General features: G+C 38.2%; 1 protein-coding gene across 1 annotated transcript in view; it reads right to left on the bottom strand.

Annotated features, from left to right (window-relative positions):
* Positions 1-2,016: 2,016 nt before the first annotated feature.
* ZBTB11 (zinc finger and BTB domain containing 11) overlaps positions 2,017-18,141 on the bottom strand; it is a 29,669-nt gene continuing 13,544 nt past the window's right edge. Inside the window, exons 4-11 of the mRNA XM_020896799.2 lie at positions 14,026-14,840; positions 13,642-13,821; positions 10,155-10,400; positions 8,449-8,593; positions 7,666-7,783; positions 5,085-5,243; positions 4,788-4,963; positions 2,017-4,168 (exon numbers count right to left, since the gene is read on the bottom strand). Coding sequence (XP_020752458.2) covers positions 3,651-4,168; positions 4,788-4,963; positions 5,085-5,243; positions 7,666-7,783; positions 8,449-8,593; positions 10,155-10,400; positions 13,642-13,821; positions 14,026-14,840 — 2,357 coding nt within the window. The 3' untranslated portion in view covers positions 2,017-3,650. The remainder of the gene's footprint in view (positions 4,169-4,787; positions 4,964-5,084; positions 5,244-7,665; positions 7,784-8,448; positions 8,594-10,154; positions 10,401-13,641; positions 13,822-14,025; positions 14,841-18,141) is intronic.

The following is an 18,141-nucleotide window of genomic DNA, read 5'->3' as shown; positions in this document are numbered from 1 at the left end:
CCAATCATATACTATGTATGAGAGACATACCTTACATATCAGGTTATGAGCAGGCTGACAGCAGTAAGCATGGTAGAATATACCACATGAATACCCCCCCAAAAATCCTGATGCAGCTATTTTACTATTTTAAAAATACACATTTGGTTGTGTCAGGCCTTGGTTGTGGCATGCAGGATCTCCCGCTGCAGTATGTGGTCTCAGCTCCCCAACCACGTATGGAGCCCAAGTCCCCTGACATGTAAGGTGGGCTCTTGACCCCTGGATCACCAGGAACCCCCTGTAGCTATTGTAATTTCAGTCAGAGCAGACGTAAAGCCAGGAGCATTACCAAAGGCTCTTCATTTTACCCTTTCATAATGATACAAGGTCTAACTCACCAGGAAAACAGTTCTGTATTAGATAACTAATAACAGCTTCAAGATACATGAAGCAAAAATTGCCAGAATTATTAAGAGGAGGAGAAATAGGCAAATCTACATTCATACAGGTAGAGGTATTTTTCTAACTGATAGAACCAACAAATGAGAAGGAAAAAAAAAAAAGAATAGGGGTACAGGATATTTGAACAAAAATAATCATTTAATTGACATTAAAACAATGCCTCCACACTCAGAAAATTAAGTTCTCATGAAACATTTACAAAAATTGACCACTGCTTATCCATAAAAAATAACCCTCATCAAATGTTAAAGAATAAAAAATATACAGAATGTTTTTTTTTTTAACCTTTTTTTCCCTTTATTTTTATTAGTTGGAGGCTAATTACTTTACAATATTGTAGTGGTTTTTGCCATACATTGACATGAATCAGCCATGGATTTACATGTGTTCCCCATCCTGAACCCCCCTCCCACCTCCCTCCCCATCCCATCCCTCTGGGTCATCCCAGTGCACCAGCCCCGAGCATTTGTCTCCTGCATCCAACCTGGACTGGCGCAGAATGTTTTTAATCACAGTAAAATTATTTTAGAGATCACTAACAAAAAGATAGCTCCAAAAACCCCAAAACCCTCTATGTTTAGAAGTAAATATGTGTGAAAGAATAAATTATAATGAAAATTAGAAAATATTTTAAATCAAATAACAGCGAAGGAATACCATATCCCAATGTGTGGAATGCTGTGAAAGCTGAGTAGAAGAAACTTACAGCTTTAAGTATGTATATTAGAAAAGATATTAAGTCAGCAGGCCTTACCTGAATGGTGGTAGACTGGAAAGAGGCAGCAAATTAAGCCCAAAGTTAAGATGGCTCAGTGGTAAAGAATCTGCCTGCCAGTGTAGGAGATGTGGGTTCAGTTTCTGGGTTAGGAAGATCCCCTGGAGAAGGAAATGACAACCCACTCCAGTATTCTTGCCTGGGAAATCCCATGGACAGAGGAGCCTCGGGGTCTACAGACCATGGGGTCACAAAGAGTCTCAGCGACTAAACAACCACCTGTACTCTTAACATTTATAACATTCTGGAGAAATCCAACAAACAGCAGCACTCACTCCAAAACTTCAGACAACTGCATCATGTACAGTTTACACCACAGCTGTTAAAAAAGAAAAAAAGACACTGAAGGTCTGGACTAGATCCAGCAGTTTAGGTAACTGTGAAATTACGTAAAAAGCCACCGGCATTTAATAAAACAGCACTAACAAGCAGATTTAATCAGGGGACACCTGATCTGACAACATCAATGTGTGCTTTTAGAAAGGAATTATTGTAACAGCAGTTTCTCCATGGAAATATAAAACTGGATCTTTGGAATCTTAATACTTACTTCTGCATGAAATTTATGTAATTCTCTAAACATACTTAAATTATCCAAACATGGCAGTTAATTGCACTACTTTTGATTTTCCTGTAAGATCACGTTCAAATGTAATAATAAGTCTTAACGGTATCACGTGTTCCCTCGGGGGTATTTGCGATGTGCGCGACTCCCCTCCTCTTTAAATGTATTAGCTCAGTAATGAGTGACGGCGACTGACATGAGTTGAAAGTAGTGACCGCCTTAACATCAAAGCTTATGCTGTAAACAAGATTCAACATCTTTTATTTACATATTTATGACATACATTAATGGTCTTACCCAATTAAATCTAATAACAGTGGTGACAATGGAACATAAAGACAATTCCAAATTTTAGGTTGAAATACATTTTCACTAACTGAAACATACGATTAAACAAGCAGCCATTATAAAGCTGTAGACTGTATGTCAATCCACTTAAAATTGAAAGTCAGCCACACAGCTACCGAAACAATGGGAAATGTGCAAATGCAAATATTACATATGCAGGTATAGCACATGCATGGCATCACATTTACTTTTCTTTTAAGCCACTTAAAGTAAACTGGAATAAGCATTTTAATAATATATATACATCAAGGCACATTCTTCTCTTGTGCTTTAGGAATGATTTACATGTGATTTGCTTATATCTTAATTTTACACTTTATATTAGCTTATTTTAATACTTAGAAGTTTAATTTTAACAATTATAACTTGAGTGGTAGTTTCCCAGGAGAGAAATGTGATATCTCCCCATGGTTATTTTGAAAAATGAGAAAATTAGATAGCTTACAGAGGTGGCAATTTAAAAATCAAACACACAAATTAACTTTTCAGGCAACTTTTAAAAAGAATTTACTTTTAACAATTTGGTGGGCCATAATCAATTCCTTTAAGTAGTATACTATAATGAGGGTTGAACTGAAGAATTTTCAATATTCCGAAATTACTTGACAATCATATGGTATCCACAGGACTGCTGTAGATATCTATATTGTTATCCTATTTCTAAACTGCAGTTTTTTAACAAAATTGAACAATTAAACATGATACAAAAGCTGCAAACAACCAAACCTAGTTTTAACCTTTTTCCCCCCATTTATTTTCTTGTTATCAAGGAGAAATTTCCCATCAACAGAGATTATTAACAGTGTTCTTTGCTCATGGTCAATTTACTTGCCTTGAAGGTTAGCATAGTAAGGCTTAATAGGCATTTCATGCATTTGAATTGCATTTGAAAAATTAGCTATTCATTTAAGGGTTCCCCATACAGATTAAGTACACTGTGCAAACTTGATTACAACATGTAACTCATTAAGTGCTTTACAACAGAATAAAGAATCCCTGACTTTATAAAGGGATAAAATAAATAGTAAGTCAAGAACCACAGATGTGAAGCATTTAAAACAATGTAATATACCTATGCCTCCTACTAAAATGTTTTATATTAGAATTTTTAATCCATAAACAGGGCCAATGAAATCACAGAACCTCTATATTTTGAGAATAAAAGAGAAGAGCCAATTAGTACAGCCTTTTAAATTCAAAGTATATATAATCATGTCAAAATGCAAATAAAACTGTACGTTTTTTAATTTAGTACAGTTCTTTTTAAACATTAATTCATAAAAGGTATACCATGATAATCCACTGCCACCAAATAGATTTGTTTTCAATTTGTTTACAGTAAATGGACTTTTCTACAGAACCATTAGCTAGACAAATCGTTATATGTTAAAACACCACTGAACAGCCCAGAACCTGGACATACGAACTCCAGGCAGATAGTCACACAGTATTGCAAACAAACGCTCTGTGAGTTCAATGCACATGAGACGTCCCTTCTTTTTCTCTCTGTTACTACCTTCATTCTGTTTCTGAAATATGCGCCACCTCTACTTCCACAGTCTGAATGGCTTCTGCGACTTCCGAGAGCTTCTGTCCTTGCTGCTGCGCCAACACGTAATTAACCACCTGCATAATACTCTGGTCAGAGAGCGTGGATACTGATGGACATTCTTCAGTCGCTGCAACAGCTTCCAGGGCTTCCATGCTTTCTCCTGTCACCACCACAGTTTCAAGTTCTGGAGGACCGCTGTTCTCTTGTTCCTGCATGTCCGCTGTTAAGATGCTAACAGCATGCTCCACCTGAGTTCCCTGGTTGTGAAACTGAAGGGTATCTTTTTCCAGCATGATCTTGCAAGGCACATAGTCCCTGTGGAATTTAGTCATGTGTTTACGGAGTGTTCTAGCATCTATGTAGGCTTCACTACACACCGGACAGACGTAAGGCCGTTCACCTGTATGTGTTCTGACGTGGCGTTTCAGGGATCGGGCATCAGCCCAAGCGACTCCACATGTTAAGCACTCAAATGGCTTAACGCCTAGTAAAAGGGGGGAAAAAAAGGAAAAGAGAGGCGTGTGTGTGTGTGTGTGGTGAGGTCCAAGTACCAAAATTTATTACAGCTACCTGATAAATAATGCTTTTAAATACACTAGCCCATAAGCCTTACTATCTTGACTATGGCCATCTTTGAGTTAGGGCCAAATGGTTTCCCCTAGAATAAAGCAGATTCTGGACATAACCTCTCTAAAGATGTTCCTATGGATAGAAGTTACTCTGAGACAATTTCACTGTCTCACTCAAAATTTCACTCAGAACTTCCACTCTGAGTTTCTGTGAAAGTCCCGTTACACCTTCACAGCAATCCTGTAATCCTAGGGATAAAAAACAGAAGCTTCAAGTAATCCATTCCAGCATAAAAATATTGATTCAGAATGTTAAGCTCACTAAGAAAGGAATCTGTCTATCTACACAACAATTAGGTAGTCAGATTGACAATCACTGCTATTATTTGAATAAATGTTCCATAATATGGGATTAATCTCTCATTAAGGAAGATGAGATAACAGACAAGAGGAATGGAGAAGGGAGAATCACTACTGGACTGGTTTTTACTCGATTTAAAGGTCTGTCTATTAAACTACATGAGGTATAGTTACCTCCATGGTTGTTCATGTGTCTTCTATACTCTCTCAGCTGAGTGAATTTTCTTCCACATTGTTCACACACCCGTTCCAGGTTTTGCTTTGCTCGTCCTTTTTTTCCATGGGTAGCTTTCTTTACATGCCTTCTGAACAATGCTTTTTCATAAAATTCCTTGCCACATATATTACACCTAAAATAGAGGAAAAACAAATTATCTTTTCCTGAACACCAGAACCATACTAATGGACTAACAATTAATCCAAGTACATACATATCTCAATTAAGCTCAGACTCACCCCAAATTTACCCACCTGTACGGCTCAGTGACAGAATGAGATTTTACATGGGAATACCAGTCTTTCTTCCAACTATAGCACTTATCACAAAATTGGCACTGGAATGGCTTCACACCAAGATGTTTGTTCATGTGCTGGCGAAGGTCTCTAGCTTCAAAGAAACTTTTCTCACATCTGCAATAACAAAGTCCATTCACCCAAATGGATCATCTTATTCTTTTAAAAGAAGTTTCCAAGAACTCAGTATATTCCTGGGTTTCTAGAACTACAAGATGATCCCAATTTAAAACAAAACAAAATCTTAGTATTGCAATCTTGCATCAAGGCTGGAGTGTGTTAAGTTCTTTTAGTTCCAAAGTACTAGAAACATTTTAGAAAGAATCCTGCAAAGCTCCCAAAGGTCATTGTAAAGGTGATTATCTTCTATCTTCTCGACTCCTTGGGGTCTCCCCCTTTTACGCCCCTTTTCACCCTCTCGAATTCTGTCCATCTGCTGGGGTAGGATTTACTCTGGCCCATAAGGATGGGGCAACTGACTGAGGTGCAGGTCAATCAGAGCATAGCATCCTCTCAGCCACTGACTGATCCACAGAAAACCAAATGACAGCCAGTCAATGGGAGTGACCCCAGGGCTTTTATAGGAACAGGAGAAATGCAGCTTGACAATCTGGGAGTTGAGGGGATGTGAGGCTGAAACCACTGCCACCGTCTTGTCCACGTGAAGCCTCACAGACATCAAGTGCTAATGAATCTGAAATCAATTTACATTAAACCATTCAGACTCCTAGTTCATTCAAGCCAGTTTAAACTGGGTTTTTTTACATTTGCAGCTATAAAGGTATGCATAATAAACTACGTTTCTTTTAAAATAAGACTGAGTAAGGGGACTTCCCTGCGGTCCAGTGTTAAGACCTCCCCTTCCAAGGCAGGGGGTTGCGGGTTTGATTCCTGGTCAGGGAGTTAAGATCCCACATGCCTTAGGGCCAAGAAACCAAAACATAAAACAGAAGCAATACTGAAACAAATTAAAAAAAGGCTTTAAAAATGGTCCACATCAAAAAATCTGTAAAAAATAAAAATAGACTGATCAGAGTGACATCAACAAATATGGGCAGAGTTGGTAACTCCAACAGCCCAACCTTCCCCAAAATCAGTAGACAAAGTGGCAAAAACAGTCAGAAGCAATTTTACTGGAGCTCTGGAAATTGATTAAAAGTTTACAGCAACCAGGTAATTATTTAATTAAGAAAAGTTGTTGAATCCTGGTAAAAGAGCTTCCTGCATTTCAACTTGTCCTGACCCCATCCCTTGGCTCCTCAGCGCAGCAGACACAGAATTCATTCTCGCTGTAGGTTCACAGTATCAGGGGGACTTAAACCTAACTGTAGTTGTTTTGAACTATCTGGTACCTCTCAAAGTGCTTGCTTTTATTTAGCCAAATTCCCCCAGGGCTGAGGACTTGGGGGTGGTGGGGAGAGTAGAGAGGAGACATTGGTTGGAAACATTTAAAGGTAAACGCATTAGCCACAGCTGCTGGGGCAAGGAATGGCAGCTGGGAGGGAAGCCTGGAGAATGAGATACTTCAGGAAATAAGACCTTTGAAGAACTCTCACATATTCCCAGGCATCTAGAAGTCCAAATTATTTGCCCAGGGCTGGCACGTGTGCAGAAAAGACCTGAAAATGCTCTGCGCTCTCACCAATGGTTGACTCTGCACAAACAGAAAGAGAAGACCAAGGCAGGATTGTAAACTGCCTGGCTGAGCACTGAAGGCATTCTGGAATCAGTGGCAATGCTTGCACAACACTCAATATACTGAGAGCCACTGAACTGAACACTGTAACATGATAAATGTTATGTTACATGAACTTTATAAAAGGGATCTCAGGAGGTTCTGGAAAAAGAGGGAGAGGAAAGGAGTCTGAAGAAAAAGAGAAATGAGCAACGAGTCCAGTACTTCAGAAGAACTGCCTATACAGAATCGCTGCCTGGCACCAAGGGACCCTTCGTCCCTACAGTCCCTACTCCTAGGTCGCACATTTGAAGAATTTCTTTAAGTCATTTAAAATTAATGATTTGTATGGTATGAGATTTATAATGTAAATAAAACTGCTAAATAAATAAATAGGAACACCTAGACAAAGGCAAACTGATTAAAATCAAGAGTAAATAGTAAATTTTTTTAAAAAGTAAAATAATAGTTTACTATTAGATTCAACTATTCTCTTTTCTTTTTTCAGTTTTGCTGAGGTGTAACTGTCAAAACTGTAAGGTATTTAAACTGTAAAACATGATGTGTGTACACACACACACACACATTGTGAAAGAATTCCTACCATTTGTTAATTAACACATCCATCACCTCAGATACACATATATATGTGTGGGTTTATATAATTACATATGAATATTCAAGTTCCACTTCCTTAGCAGAGTTCAATTACAGTTGAACTTTGAAAGTGACACATTATCAACAGTGATACTGTATCAAACTCTATCTAATCAACTTCAGCCACCTCAAGTACTTTCCTTTGGAACAACTTTCAAATGAACTAAGAACACAAATTAACTGAATGGTCACAGACTAAATACTTACTGAGTACAATGGTAGCCTCGAACCTCAGGCTTTGGCTGGTGTTTCTTTAGGTGCTTGCTAAGCCCAGAGCCTCTATGAAAAGACTTCCCACAAACTGAGCAAAGGTACTTGGATTCTCCTATAAAAATGAAAAAGCACGTCACAGATCCAGCAATCAAGTGCTTGTCCCAACGCTTCGTGTCATACTTCAGAAGCTGCTTTGTCAAGTGAACACAGAAGCTATGACTTTAGGTCCCACCTCCTAAGAATTACAAACTATGTCAAATACCCTATTTTCCTCTCAACACAGTACTAGTGAGGCCATGACTGCCCAAAGAATTTGGGAGGCTTGCATGGTCATTTGGAACAGTGGAGTTGTATACAAGTTCTACAGAAGATTATCTACCCTTCATCAGCCACTTCTACATAACTGCTTTAAACATGTGAAAATAAGTATATGTGGACTAAAAATTCTAATAAAACTATAAACCACATACTTGTTGACAGCTTATTGCTTAACTTTTAAAAAAATTAATTTCTTGTAATTGGAGGATAACTACTTTACAATATTGTGGTGGATTTAGCCATACATTGACATGAAGCAGACACGTGCACCAATTTTAAAAAAAGTTTAAAAAACTTTTATACAAATAAGATAGTTCTAAAACTAGATGTAAGAACAACTTTTAAGCTTTACTCTCATTAATTAAAAACTTCACATATACAGTCTTATAGCATAATCAATACACCAGGTAAGCTAACGGTATATAACGTGTAACTATGTCAACATAAGTTTCTCATCACCTGTGTGAATACTCATATGTTCTTGAAGACTCCTTTTGGTAACAAATGACTTCACACATAGTTCACATTGGAACTGCTTTTGTGATTGATGGAGACTCTGATGTAATTTTAGACCGTGTTTGTAGATAAAAGTCTTTCCACAGACCTAAAAGAGCATGGGTATTTAAATGAGTAAAACAGAAAAAAGAGTTAAAGGCTGCTTCTGAAGAATGAAGTTAGAGAAGCTAGTATGCTATTTTATTATTTATTTATTTATTTTTTAGTATACTATTTTAAATTAAAACCTTAAATTATAAACAAAATGACAACATTTAAGTTGAAAAAAGGGCCTAAGATTTTAAGTTCGTTGATTATCTCCTGATTCTGTACTTAACAAATACTTCTGTTTTTCTTATAAGCATGTAATCTGTGGAAGAACTCAAAACAGTACCAAAAAACCCTCACACTGTCTTTTCTGAAACTGGCAAACAATACACATTAAGAGAGACATGTTCTTAGTTAAGAACAATATACTCATTCACATCTATACCAACTAAAACAGTGCTTCTCAAATTCTCTATGATGAAGTATCAGTTTTTTTTCTTTTCTCAATCTATCAGGGATTTTTGTTAAACACAACAAAGATGTCAAACGTCATCAGATTGCCATGACAGTTTCTGCATTCTCGCTCTCCATTTTTTTACTTATCTTCTGTGGACCACGCATCTTGAGTAGTGCTACAGAAGACCACCAGAGGTCCAATGAACACTTAATTTTTAAATATATGAATAGTGATGCTTATGACTTGGCTTCAAAGTAACTGAAGGGAAGGGGTAGGAAGGGAGTGAGTGACAGCACATAAAAAACACGAGCTACAGATAACCAACAACCTGCCCTCAGGATCCTCTAACGACCTACAGGAGAAAAGAGTCTAAAGAAGAACGGATACACAGCTGAATAACTTTGCTGTATGTCTAGAACTAACACAATTATAAATCAACTGTATTTCAAAGTTTTTTAATTAAAAAAAAAAAACCTCACAAATGACCATGTCTTAATAACTACTGAAGCTGGGTAAAGGGTACATAAGGGTTTATTCTCTTCTCTGACATTCTTTTTTCATATGATACAAAGCTTAAAAAAACAAGAGAGAAAAACATTAAAAACCTTACTGGTTCCAAAACTATCAATAAAAATAGTGGGTCATCCTTATAAGCAAGGCTACAGGTGCTGCTAGAGACTTTTCACTGTTTCAAATAGTTCAAAGCTGGCTTATCACAGGATTCGGAACCAGCAATCACATTCTGACATCTAGTCTTCAGCTTTGGAGAAGGCCACAGAGTTTAGGCAGAATTCCTGCTAAGATTTAAGTCATAGGTTCCTTCCCAAGCCAGGCTGGCCCTGCCGAACATGAAGGGATGATTTAGAAGCTGGTTATTCTCACCCAGTACCACTCTGAATTCCATCAAGCCTCCTGAACACTCTAAATAGATTTATTTCAAACTACAACTTCAGACAACAAATTAAAGGGCAAAAATGGGAATCACCCTTGACCTAGGCAACAAACTGAAAAAGTTATCGACTTTATGGGATATTTTACAAAAGTGATGTGGCTCCAGGTTCAACCAGTCTTACTGTCAGTTATATTCCAGTCATATATTTTTTTTTTTTTGGTGGGGGGAGGCTCCAGTCATCTTTAAATAACAAAATAAATATAACGATTTTACCTGGCACGCATGTGGTTTTACCCCCGTGTGCTTTAGCATGTGTATTCGAAGAGAATATAACTTAGGCAGCGTCCTCCCACATATGGAGCATATAAACTCTCGCTTGGTCCTGCCCTTCTCAGCCGATGACCCTGACGCCTCACTCGACGCAGAATGGGAAGCGGATGCAGCAGGTGCATCTCTCCTGGTATGTCGGATAAGATGTGCTCGCAACGAGGCACTGTACTGAAACTGTTTCTTACACAGCTAAAAGAAAAAGTAAGTTCTGCCTCAATGTATTTTCATTACAAATGTTAAGTGAAACGCAACTCATATTTCAACTTGCCATTTGTCTGTTACAATTACATAAACACATAAACTATGTAAGAGACACAGTATACCAGGTACCAGATTATACAGCTAAAAGGGACAGATCCAGTCTCTACTCTGCAGGGCTTATAGTCTAACCACAGAAGAAGGATTTATATGTAAACAGGTGAGAAAAGTAAGAAGGGGGAGTAATCACAGGAAGGAAAAGCCTCAGAACTGAGGCTGGGTCTTGAAGGAATGGGAAGATACAGGCAAGAGGAAGCACACTATCATACGAATACGAACAGTTGTGAGGTGGAGCAACGACAAGGGCTTCAAAAAGTAGGACAAAACTGTGACAGTCCTTGGGGCTTGTTTGCTTTTATTTTTATATTGTGTTTGTTTTTTATTTTTCGTCTATCTGGCTGCGCTGGGTCTTAGCTGTGACAGACAGGACTTTCGGTCTTCGCTGTAGCATGTGAGATCTAGTTCCCCCACCAGGGGCTGCACCTGGCCCCCTGCATTGGGCGTGAGGAGTCTTCGCCACTGGGCAGCAATGAAGGCCCAGTCCTCGAGCTTTACCCTGTACCTGCTGAGTATTCCTGAAAGCTTCTGTTCTTTATTTTAAAATCAAAGTTATACACAGTCACAATCTATGGGACTTTTTTTTAAACAAATAAAACTGGCCTATTGGTCCACTACTTCTACTTTTTTGACACTTTCTTAATGATCATCTCTGTGATTCTGAGTAATGTGAACAACAGGAGGTGAGTCTCTCCTTCACCTTTCACTCTCTGCTGCTGCTGCTGCTAAGTCGCTTCAGTCGTGTCCGACTCTGCGACCCCACAGACTGCAGCCCACCAGGCTCCCCCGTCCCTGGGATTCTCCAGGCAAGAACTGGAGTGGGTTGCCATTTCCTTCTGCAATGCGTGAGAGTGAAAAGTGAAAGTGAAGTCGCTCAATTGTGTCCGACTCCTAGCGACCCCATGGACTGCAGCCTACCAGGCTGCTCCGTCCATGGGATTTTCCAGGCAGGCATACTGGAGTGGGGTGCCATCACCTTGTCCGTTTCACTCTCTACACATATACAATTCCTTTCATTACCATACTTGCTCAAGCCAGCTTTATCATCATTTTGGTGAGATCAATTTTAGTGCTTACATTATTTGGATGATGTACATTACAGCTGGACAATATAGTACAGTATGATTTTCTTCCCTTTCCTTTCCCTTTTACTTCTCTTCATATTTACTGCTAATTCGTTGTCAAACTTTCCCTCAATTGTTGGCTGAGAGAAGGTTTAAACACATCACCTTGTGGGAGATCGTCAAAGCACTATGCTATGTTCCAAACTGCAGCAACTGTTTCACAGATTGGACCCCATGTTTTCCATTTCCCATGTCTTCATCATTTTGGTGGAATACCTCTACCAACAGCTTCCTGAGAAAGGGAATTTGGGGGGTAAAACTCTGCAGACCTTGCCAAGTCTGAAACAGTTCTTATTGTACCATCGCAAATATAGTCTGACTACTGACTTCAAGTTAGAAACCATTTCCTTTTATAATATTAAAGATATCGTACCTTTATCTTCTAGCTTCCACTGTTGTTGCTCAAATGTCTGAAGCTATTCTAACCCTTTTCCTTTCTCTCTTCCAATTTGTAAGATTTTCTTTGTCCCCTGATTCAGAAATTTCATAATGCATTTGGTAAAGAATTATTTTAAACCATGATTCTGAACATTTGACATGCCCTTTTAACAAGGAAACTTCTGTGTTCAAGTTCTAAAATGTTTTTTCATTGCATTAATGATTTCTTTCTCTCCATGCTGTTTAGAATTATTTGGACATTAAAATACAACTAGACCAATCCTCAGTTTCTTTCACTCTCATTCTTACCTTGTGTTTTATTTTCTGAGTGATTTAGTCAATTATGTTTCCTAACTTTCCAGAGATTTTTTTTATGTTATATATTTTATTCCTAAAAAACTATTCTGTTTTCTTAAAGTGCCCTTTTAAAAACATAGTACATGATTATTGTTTTACTGACATAATCTTTTCCTTTATCTCTAATATAAATCATACTTGTGGTTTGGGTTTTATGTGCATGGTTTGGTGTTTTTTTTTTTTTTTTCGAGTTTTCTTCTAACTGCATGTCTTGGATTCCTCAAAGTTGCTTTTTGCTTGAAATATTTCTCATGAGTCTGTATACCTGATGTTTATTCACATTTCAGAATACGACATTTAAAAACTGATTGGAACTTGTGTGTAAGTAGGGAAGTAAACTCTCAACCCCTGGCTTTAGTGAGTGGTATCTTTAGGTCTTTTTTTCACTGGGCTTCAGATTTCTCATCTCTAAGAAATCTTTCTATTTTAAGGTTAAGGGTTTGGCTGTTAACATTCCAGGACCTGAGTAGGGAAACACTTTCAATATTCAGTATAGAAGCTTCTACTTTCCCTTGTTGGGTATACTGCACTGATACATTCACCCTCAAATCCACAGTGTTCTCTAGAGCAGCTGTGGTTTTATCTTTTTCAGGGAGTAGAAGATGGATCTTTGACTGAAGGCATGGTGGTAGTGATTCACTTGCTTCTTAAAAAGACTCTCTAACCATCAGCCTTACCTCTACTTTCAAGGTCACTAGTACCACTAATTTCTGAGCCTCCTGGTAGTTCTGCAATACAATTTGGATTGATTCTTAGCTTTCCATGCTGAAAGCCCGGGAATGAGCCCTTTCAAATCCACTGAATCTACGACTCCATCTAGGCACTTCCCTGGCAGTCCAGTGGTGAAGACCCCACACTTCCACTGAAGGGAGCATAGGTCTAATCCCTGGTCGGGGAAGTGGGATTTGAGTGCTATGTGATACAGTAAAAAAAAAAAAAAAAAAAGACTACATTTATGTATCAGAGGCCAGAATTTAGTTGCTATGGCCTCCTGTTCTTTTTGCCTCTCTATGAACTTTCTACAAAGATCATTTTACTGTCATCTTTCTACAGTAAAGTAGAAAGTACATTAGAAGCAGAGCTAAGTCACTGAACATTTTTTGGCAAGAACATGACACGTATGAACCAGCAGGTAACTATGACAGCAATATAAGGGAGAAGGAGAATACAGATGGTAGCATAATAACAAAGCAGTAAACTGCATTCTATTTATGAAGAAGTTAGCACCGTTTATAATTAGCTTTCCAGACACTTACTGGACACTTGTAATCTCGAGCTCTTTCATGTTTCAGGATGTGCTTTATAAGGGCATATCGTCTCTGAAAAACCATTCCACATTCCCCACATTTATGGGATGCTTCTTCTTCTGTATTCTCTTTAGCATCCCTTTTCGGCTGTTTCATCTTTTTTCCTCTTTGAACTAATTTCTGAGCCACCTGATTAAGGAACAGAAAACACAATCCAAATTTAACTATCTCAAATTCACATTACCTTATTAATAACACCGGTATTTAAAACATTAAGTTGCTTTCTTGCACCCACTCCCCTCCCCCTCAAAATATTTTTCACCATAAGTTTATCAACAGAATGTTTTCAACTTAAAGCTAAAGCTACAAAGGTGAACTCTTTCTTCATCATACCTGTTGAACTGCTGACTTGGGAATGGCTTTCCGTTTCTGCAGCTTCTTCTCCATTCCTTTGTGTAGTCGAATATATCCCCCTTCATTAACAGAACGCTGCCGAAGTCTGCTTCTGTAAGTGTCATCATCCAGGCCATGGTCCATCAGTGCTGTCGGTTCAGCTAGGTTTTCCTCGTCAAGGTCCTGCCTGTGCTCTGAAATGTCGTCAGCACAGACATCCTCAGCTGCAGTATCATTTCCTATATCAGTGTTTCCTGGAGAGCTACTGATTACACTGTCCTGTGAAGGCTTGGGATGAGTACTAGAAACTGTGCTATCTTCTCTGCTGTTGAAAGTTTCCAGTTCTGTCTGGTTGGTTTTTGTTACTAAATCACCAGACCCCACTGCAGGATGGGAATCAGTTCTGCAGCGCATAGGCGATGCGGTGGCTCCGGCCTGTGAGGAGACCTGGGGCTCAGGCTGCTCCCCGTTCTGCTCTGGCAGGTCCCCGTTCATCAGCAGCACGATCTCACAATCCCCGAGTTCAGCAGGCAGAGCTGCTGGGGCCCCCGTGCTGTTGGCCACGGGAGGCGCTGTCCCTCCGTTTTGTTCTTGTAAGTCCTGTGTAGACGCAACTGTTTGTACTTCACCCTTCTTATACACTGTTAACTGCTTCTCTTCCATTAGTTTATGCACACTTTCACAGATTTCTAAAACTTCTGACATGAAAAGATGGCGAGCCAAGATGGCTACATCAGCCATGCTACAGAAGTCAAAACTTAGCACAGAGGTATAGGCAAATTCCAGTAAGGGAAGGAAACTAGCCTTACAAAAACCTATGCGAAACAAGAAAGATGAAAGACAAAAAAGTCAAACCACCACTAAAACACCTTGTCAAAACAACTACTGTATGATTATGACAATATAAAATACAATATAAAGGCAAATATAACCATTTATTCTGCAATCAAACACTCTGGAATTGTTTTGAGTTCTGGCTGCTTATTAAGCCTTGACTAACTCACTTCCATTAGTCGTGTCTCTCAATACCTAAAATAGAAAATAATATCACACTTACTACCTCAAAGAGTTGCTGTAAGGCAGTCATTTTCAAACTGTACTCCTTAGAACCCCGGGGGTTCCTCAAATTCCCCTCAAGAAACAGCTGCTGGAGAATGGAGGGTACAAAAAGAGAGGGAGGCAGGTGAGTAGGCAGGGTTCAACCAACCTGTCCCCTAACCTCACTGCAGTAAATGTAGCTGTATATTTTAAAACAGAAGTTCATATAAAAATGTGATTGTGAACAAAGTGTTCTATTACTAAAAATTTTAAAACAAGGTCTATAGCAGGTGGTCGGCAAAACTTTTCTGTAAAGAATCAGATAGTAAATACTGCAGGCAACCAAGGCATCTGTTTCAACTACTTAATTCTGCCACTGTAGCTGGAAAGAGAAACCATGTATTGTAACATGTATATAAAGGAGTATGGCTATGTCGAAATATAACTTCATGGAGGAAAAGGAGGGAAGACTGCCCTTCCAGCTATAGTTTGCTTATCTTTGGTCTAAGGAATAAGACAAATTACTACACACCAGGCATTAGGTTCCCATTTTATGTGAGAAAATAAGATCAGTTCCATTCTAAGTTCTCAGTACTTCACATTCAAAAACCATTGTTAATATTCCCATGATTCAGAAATTAGAAGATTACATAGTTTTAAGTCCAATTCCATCTCCATAATCAGAACAAATTAACAATTTGTATAGCTTTTTAAGAGTCTCTATACAGCCCAATAAATACTCTTCCGTCTCCTTACAACAGGTATTGCATTACACACACTTCACTGTGCCTTGCTTTTCTCATATATAATAATTTGTCTTAAGAGATCTTTTATTAAAAGTGACAGAGGGCCAAAGCAACCTTTTAAAAACTCATGTTTGCTGTATTTTTCAGTTTTGACTGAAGATACATAAAATGTGGTCCTTTTACATAGGCAAAGAAGGGATAAATAAGTAACAGGCATACAAGGAAGCCTTAACCTGTGAGATGTACTAGGAGTCAGGTTGGAAGCTGGGGAGACTACACATCAACACGACTAACATGGCTGATTCAGTCATTCCCAGGAAAGCTGATAATTAAGCTGGCTGAAACCATATTAACACTGCTACAAATTATGAAATTAAGTTAATAAGCTTGAGGTAAGAAAGTATTTCTTTAAAAAAAATGTGCTTTGGTCTTTTATCTAGTACCTTTTTAATTTCTAAGTTGAAGTCAATCCAGAAGCATGGAAGAATACTGTTGAAATGATCACACTACCAAAAGAAATCTACAGATTAAATGCTATCCCTCTTAAATTACTCATGACATTTTTCACAGTACTAGAACAAATAAACCTACAATTTATACGGAACCATGAAAGATCCAGAATCGCCACAGCAATCCTGAGTAAGAAGAACAAAGCAGCAGGGAGGCTTCAGACAATAAATACAATGCTACAGTAATTAAAATAGTTTGGTACTGACACAAAAACATATGGATCAATGGAACAGAATAGAGAGCCCAAAAAAACCCACACACATAGAGTCGATTAATCTTCAACAAAGAAGCCAAGAATATGCAATAGGAAGAAGTCTCTTCAAGAAAAGGTGTTGGGCATGTTGGAAAGCTACATGTAAATCAATGAAATCTGAATGCTCCTTCACATGATACACAGAAATAACCTCAAAATAGCTTAAAGACTTAAACATAAAACGTGACACCATAAAAATCCTAAAAGAGACCACAGGCAAAACATTTCTTGACATAAATCATACCAATGTTTTCTTAGGTCAATATCTCCAGGCAATAGACGTAAAAGCCAAAAATAAACAAATGGGACCTAATCAAACTTACAAACTTGCAAAGCAAAGGAAACCACAAACAAAAAGGAAAGGTAATCCATGGAATGGGAGAAAATATTAGCAAATGATGTGACCAACAACAGTTTAATCTTCAAAACACACACACTTCATATTAACAGCACCAACAAAACAAACAACCCAATCAAAAAAATGGAGAGAAGAACTAAATAAGGCATTTCTCCAATGTCTTATAGATGGCCCATAGGCACATGAAAAGACATTCAACACTGCCACTGTGGAAAAGAGTATGGAGGGTCCCCCCAAAATTAGTAACAGTTGCCGTATGATCCAGCAATCTCACTCCTGGGCACATCTCCAGACAAAATCAACAAGATACATGCACCTCTATATTCACAGCAGTAAGACATGGAAACATCTAACTGTCCACTGACAGATTAATGGATGAAGAAGATGTGGTACAGATGTACAATAAAATATTGCTCAGCGATAAAAAAAGAAGAATGAAATAATGCCATTTGCAGCAACATGGATGGAAGTGAAGTCAGAGAGATAAAGACAAATACTATACGGTGTCACTTATACGTGGAATCTAAAATATGACACAAATGAACTTACCTACAAAACAGAAACAGACACACAGAAAGAGAGAACAGACTTGCTGCCCATGGTAACAGGGAGTGGAGGAGGACTAGGGTGGGAGTTTGGGGTTAGCATATGAAAATTATTACACAATAGGATGGAAAACAGCAAGGTCCTACTGTATAGCACAAGAAACTCACCATGCAGTGATAAACCATAAAGGAAAAAAATATTTAAAAAGAATATTTATATAAGACAGAATCACTTCACTGTAGAGCAGAAATTAACACAACATTGTAAATCAACTATACTTCAATTTAAAAAATTTGGTTAATAGGTAAAAAGGGTTATCGGGCTTTTGTTTACCAAAGTACAGCAGACGTACAATATTATACGTTTCAGGGGTACAACAGTGTTCCACAATTTTTAAAGGTCATACTCCCATTTGTAGTTATTCCCTGTACTATATATCTTTGGAGTCAAGTATTCTTTAAGAGCAGTGCTGAGCAAACACCATTGATTGCTATTGACTAAGACTATTTTACAACTGTGTAAAAACTAACTTACAGAAAATAGCAAGCACAAATGAATTGTAAAAGAATAAGAAGTTATTTCTGTCAGGGTTGGCAAGGTAATTCCAAAACTTTATTGGTTTATTTCCCTATAGGGTATTAACCAATTTTTCATCGATCAGCAAA

Source organism: Odocoileus virginianus, chromosome 25, assembly GCF_023699985.2.
Source record: "Odocoileus virginianus isolate 20LAN1187 ecotype Illinois chromosome 25, Ovbor_1.2, whole genome shotgun sequence".
NCBI classification, from domain to species: Eukaryota; Metazoa; Chordata; class Mammalia; order Artiodactyla; family Cervidae; genus Odocoileus; species Odocoileus virginianus.
The sequence above is the reverse complement of the archived record's forward strand: the minus strand, read 5'-3'. Positions and strand labels throughout refer to the sequence as shown.